A 4,796-nucleotide genomic window follows, 5' to 3' on the forward strand; every position below is an offset into this window, starting at 1 on the left:
CTTTATGAAAGGAGATAAATTTTATCACATATGTTGAACGAAACTATGTATGAACTTCTGGGTAAACAACATTCTTTGTTTTCTGGTTTGGAACATAGACAAATAAGTCTTGCAAACTATCAACCCTGGAGCAACCAACATAAAGCTGACCACAAGAGAAGCAAGCCAGTTAATTTCAAAATCTGAACTTGATCTTTATTAATAGACATTGTGATGCAAAGTCACACTGGGAATTGTGTTGGTTTGATTGGAATTCTTGGAATGAAGACCTCTTCCCTAAAGGCACATCCAGTGATGATGATCACTTCTATCACATTAGGTGATAATGTCTTCACAATCAATCTTGACTTGTCCTTTGTATAAGTTAGGAAGATCTAAATTTGTTAGAAGCATTATTAGAACTCCTATCTTCAGAAAAAGTTTATGAGGAGTTCCAGGTGGCTCAACAGAATTAAGGAACTCAGTTGGGTAATCAACAGTTTGATTTTCATCAAGGACTGAATCAACTGATTTGTATTCCTTAATGACTATTGGGAACTTTTTTGTTAATTCATAGTTAATCCTTGCTACTGTCTCATATTTTTGGAACAAGAATTGTCCTTTCACACAACCATTTATGTGAATTATAATTATTACTTAAATTTGGAAATATCCTGTTCTTCAATTCAGTTAGGGAATTCACCATGATAGCAATATGAGCCAAATTGATATCACTATTCCCGTCAAATGGTACCCTCCCATTTCCTAATTGGAGGAGCCAGTTTGAAAACTGTTCGGCCCATTGGTGCCCATGTAATAAGGCTTTCATGTTAGAATTTAAGGAGAATTGCTGTACTTTATTCCATAGGTGTGAAGACTTAATGCAGGCATTTATTTCATCAGATCTTGTTCGTCTCAGAATGACTAGTAATGTCTGTCTGAAGTCTCCTGATAAAACTAATGTAACTCCTGCCATATATTTATTGTAATCTCTTATGTTCTGTAAGGCCTTATCAAGAGCTTCCATTGCACCTCTAAGTGACATGGTGCATTCATCCCAAATGATAAGGTGGCATTGGCACAACACTTCTGCTGAACCTGAATCTTTGCTTATGTTACAAATGGGACTGTCACTTGTGACCAGGTTTATTGGTAATTTAAAAGCAGAATGAGCTGTTTGTCCTCCTGGGAGAATGGTGGTAGCAAAGCTAGACAATGCTACAGCAACTGCAATTCATTTTGTTGCCTTATCTTGGAGAGGAGCAATGTTGTTACAAATATTTTACCTGTGCCACCAGGAGCATCAAGACAGAAAATTCCTCTGCTTTCTTCTGGCAATTGTGGAATACCCTGCACACACACGCACAGAGTATCAAACGTCAGTATCAAATGGACGTGTGTGTGTGTGTGTGTGTGTGTGTGAGTGAGAAGGAGTTTGTCATCATGTATACATAATACATAAATGAATAAACATATGTCGTTTTTGTATGTATGTGCACATGTGTGTGTGTGTGTGTGTGTGAGAGAGAGAGAGAGAGAGAGAGAGAGAGAGAGAGAGAGTGTGTGTGTGAGTGAGAGAGGTGGGGTGGAGAGAACACTGCAAACAATGAATGAAGTAAGTGTATAAATAAAAGTATGTTAAAAACTATCTTGTACTGAATATCTAAATTTGTGAACTTAGTAAATATTTCTTTCTGTAATTTATCGTAGTTGCTTCCAAATAACGAATTAAATCTTGAAATGAAAGAATTAAAATAGAGAGTGAGAGATTTTGCAAATAAAAATGGAAAATTGCGCTGTTGATACATCGATACTGGAAGTTGACAGTGAGAAACCATTTAAAGTAGTGAATCATTAATATAAAACATTATTATTTATTTTTAATAAAAAAATAGATTGATGACCCTACTATGTTCCTGAGGTCAAATTATTCAGGCATCCCAAGTATAGAAGCAATTCACACAGCTGTTTTTGTGTGAAAAGTGAACAAACACACACAGGTGTATTTTATTATATATATACATTTTTGTGTGTATCTTGTGTCCGTGTTTGTCCCACCAACTTAGCTTGACAACCAATGTTGGTGTGTTTACATCTCCATAGCTAAGTGGTTTGGCAAAAGAGACTGATAGAATAAGTTCTAGGTTTACAAAGAATTAGTCCTGAGGTTGATTTCCTTGACTAAAAAGCCCTTTAAGGAGATGCTCTAGCATGGCCACAGTCACATGACTGACACTAGTAAAAGAATAAAAGACTACATACACATATATACATATTATATATACATACACATATAGATATAGCAGAGTATCTGCCAACCATAAAATTTATTTCCAGGGGTGCCAAATATGTAACAGTGTGGTTACTGTTTAACACCCCTGAGGAGGCTCGCAGGTTTGTGAGCCAGCTCTTGGAGGGCAAGGAAATCCTGTTTCTTCCCACATATTGTGGGAAGAAATTGACAAGAGCTTGGGTCTGTTGGTTGCCACCTGGGATGGAACCCGAGTGGATAGAAGATACTATCCGCTGGGGCCTGGGTAGCAGTTGATCCAAGCTATTAAATGTGAAGTTGTTGCTGGCGGCTGAGTGGGTTGGCTCAAAGGTTTCTTGACCCTGTGAACCCAATCAGCTGCAAGAAATCTTGTCTTCCCAGATTTTTTTACCATAGCTGGTAACAGGTATCTGGTGATACTTGAGGGACGGCCCACCAAGTGTCACCTGTGTCTGGAACCAGGTCATATAAAAAAGAACTGTCCCCAGTATCAGAGTAGGGTCCTGGAGCATTTAGTGGAAGAAACGCCCTCCCCTCCTCATTCAGAGGGAGAGATGAAGACGGTCAAGGAGGTGGAAGCCTCCTTGAATAAGGGCCGAAAAAGGAAGAAGATGGGTAACAACGGTTGCCCACTGAGGGATCTTGAGGCTGCGGAAGGGAAGGAAAATCTTCCAGACAAAACGGAAGAACTCTACCCTCACGTTGTAAAGGAGAAAAGAAAAAAAAGAAAAACGGGGCATTGCCAGCGGTTGCTAGTACATTGCTGGCATATCCTGAAACCCTCTCAGTGGGAATTGTGCCACCGACGGTGGAAACTGTGGCCTCTCCCTATATAGAGGAGGAATTTGTAATCCTATTCCACAAGGGAGGAGCAATTCAAGAATTTGTTAAAAAGTCTACCAAAGAAGTTCGGAGTAGAGGGATTCTAACCTGTACTAAGGACCCTGATTGGCCTCTGCAGGTAGCTGCAGTGGTCGTGTGAGAAACAGATTTGTGCAAGGTGATGAACTCCTTCCCTGAAGACACATTCTGCTTCCTGTTGAAGAGCCCTGACCTAGCACCATCGAAGTGCTTGAGTGAGGCATTGAGCCTGGTCAGGTGCCGGTGGAGCAGAAAATAATTAAGAGGCTTTGTGCCTTGTATTGTAGGGGCATATGGCCTATTATGAAAAATGTAAGAGGCTTAGTGCCTCATTTGTAAGGACCTTGGGTCCAATTGATTTAAAGTAAAAGGTTTATAACCTCAATTTGTTAAAAAAGAAACGAAAAACAATGTTTTCAAGAGGCAGCGATTGACGGGTGTCACTTGCCTTCCCTCACTAATTTCATTATTTGCTTTATCATTCATTCATGTTGTGTTTTGTCCAGCCCACAGCTACTATCTCTGTGTACGGCTTTTATAGTCAATTAAATGAAATAAAGTAGCTTGCTTGCCAACCACATGGTTCCGGGTTCAGCCCCACTGTGTGGCACCTTGAGCAAGTGTCTTTTACCATAGCCTCGGACTGACCAAAGCCTTGTGAGTGGATCTGGTAGACGGAAATTGAAAGAAGCACATCATATATATGTATATGTATATATTTATATATATATATATATATATATATATATATATATATATATATATATATATATATATATATATAAAATATATAGTTTTAGGGAAATAACCAAATTTCAAGAACTCATCGATGAAAATCCACTATCACATATAGAAAAATTAATAATTAAAAGCACAATAAATGAGTATAATATAAAGTAAATTAGATAACATAAGATAAATATAATATATCTTTTTATTATATTAATCTTATGATATTTAATTTACTTTATATTATACTCATTTATTGTGTTTTTAATTATTAATTTTTCTATATGTGATAGTGGATTTTCATCGATTAGTTCTTGAAACTTGGTTATTTTCCCTAAAACTATATATTTTATATATATTTTATCTATAAAGCTCAATTTAATTTTAATTTTTTATAAATTGATTTTAATTGAGTTTTTACCTGTAATTTTGGATTTTGTCCCTAATATTATTATATATATATATATATATATATATATATATATATCTATATATATATATATATATATATATGTATATATATATATATATATGCGTGTGTGTGTGTGTATTTGCTTGTGTATCTGTGTTTGTCCCCCCAACATCGCTTGACAACCAATGTTGATGTATTTACATTCCCGTAACTTTGCAGTTTGGTAAACGAGACCGATAGAATAAGTACTAGGCTTACAAAGAATAAATCCTGGGGTCGATTTGCTCGACTAAAGGCGGTGCTCCAGCATGGCTGCAGTCAAATGACTGAAACAAGTAAAAGAATAAAACAATAAAACAATACGAACACAAACATATACATAATCCATACCTCTATGGAAAAAAGCTGTTAAATTATGATGCTGATGATGGCATATGATGTATTTTGGCACAGTCTCTTTTCCACCAAATTTCAATCACAGATGTTTATCAGCCTGTGGATATTTTAGAAGAAACTTGGCGTAGGGACCACTCCTGATATAAT

At 36.6% G+C, this 4,796-nt stretch overlaps 1 protein-coding gene across 1 annotated transcript; it reads right to left on the bottom strand.

Annotated features, from left to right (window-relative positions):
- Nucleotides 1–574: 574 nt before the first annotated feature.
- On the bottom strand, nucleotides 575–1,024 carry LOC149133064 (uncharacterized). Its single transcript, XM_089360667.1, has one exon. The coding sequence runs from the start codon at nucleotides 1,022–1,024 to the stop codon at nucleotides 575–577; it is 450 nt and encodes a 149-aa protein (XP_089216793.1).
- Between the last annotated feature and the right edge of the window lie 3,772 nt (nucleotides 1,025–4,796).

The sequence above is a fragment of the Octopus bimaculoides genome, chromosome 12 (genome assembly GCF_046866305.1).
Source record: "Octopus bimaculoides isolate indiv1 chromosome 12, ASM4686630v1, whole genome shotgun sequence".
Taxonomy (NCBI): Eukaryota; Metazoa; Mollusca; class Cephalopoda; order Octopoda; family Octopodidae; genus Octopus; species Octopus bimaculoides.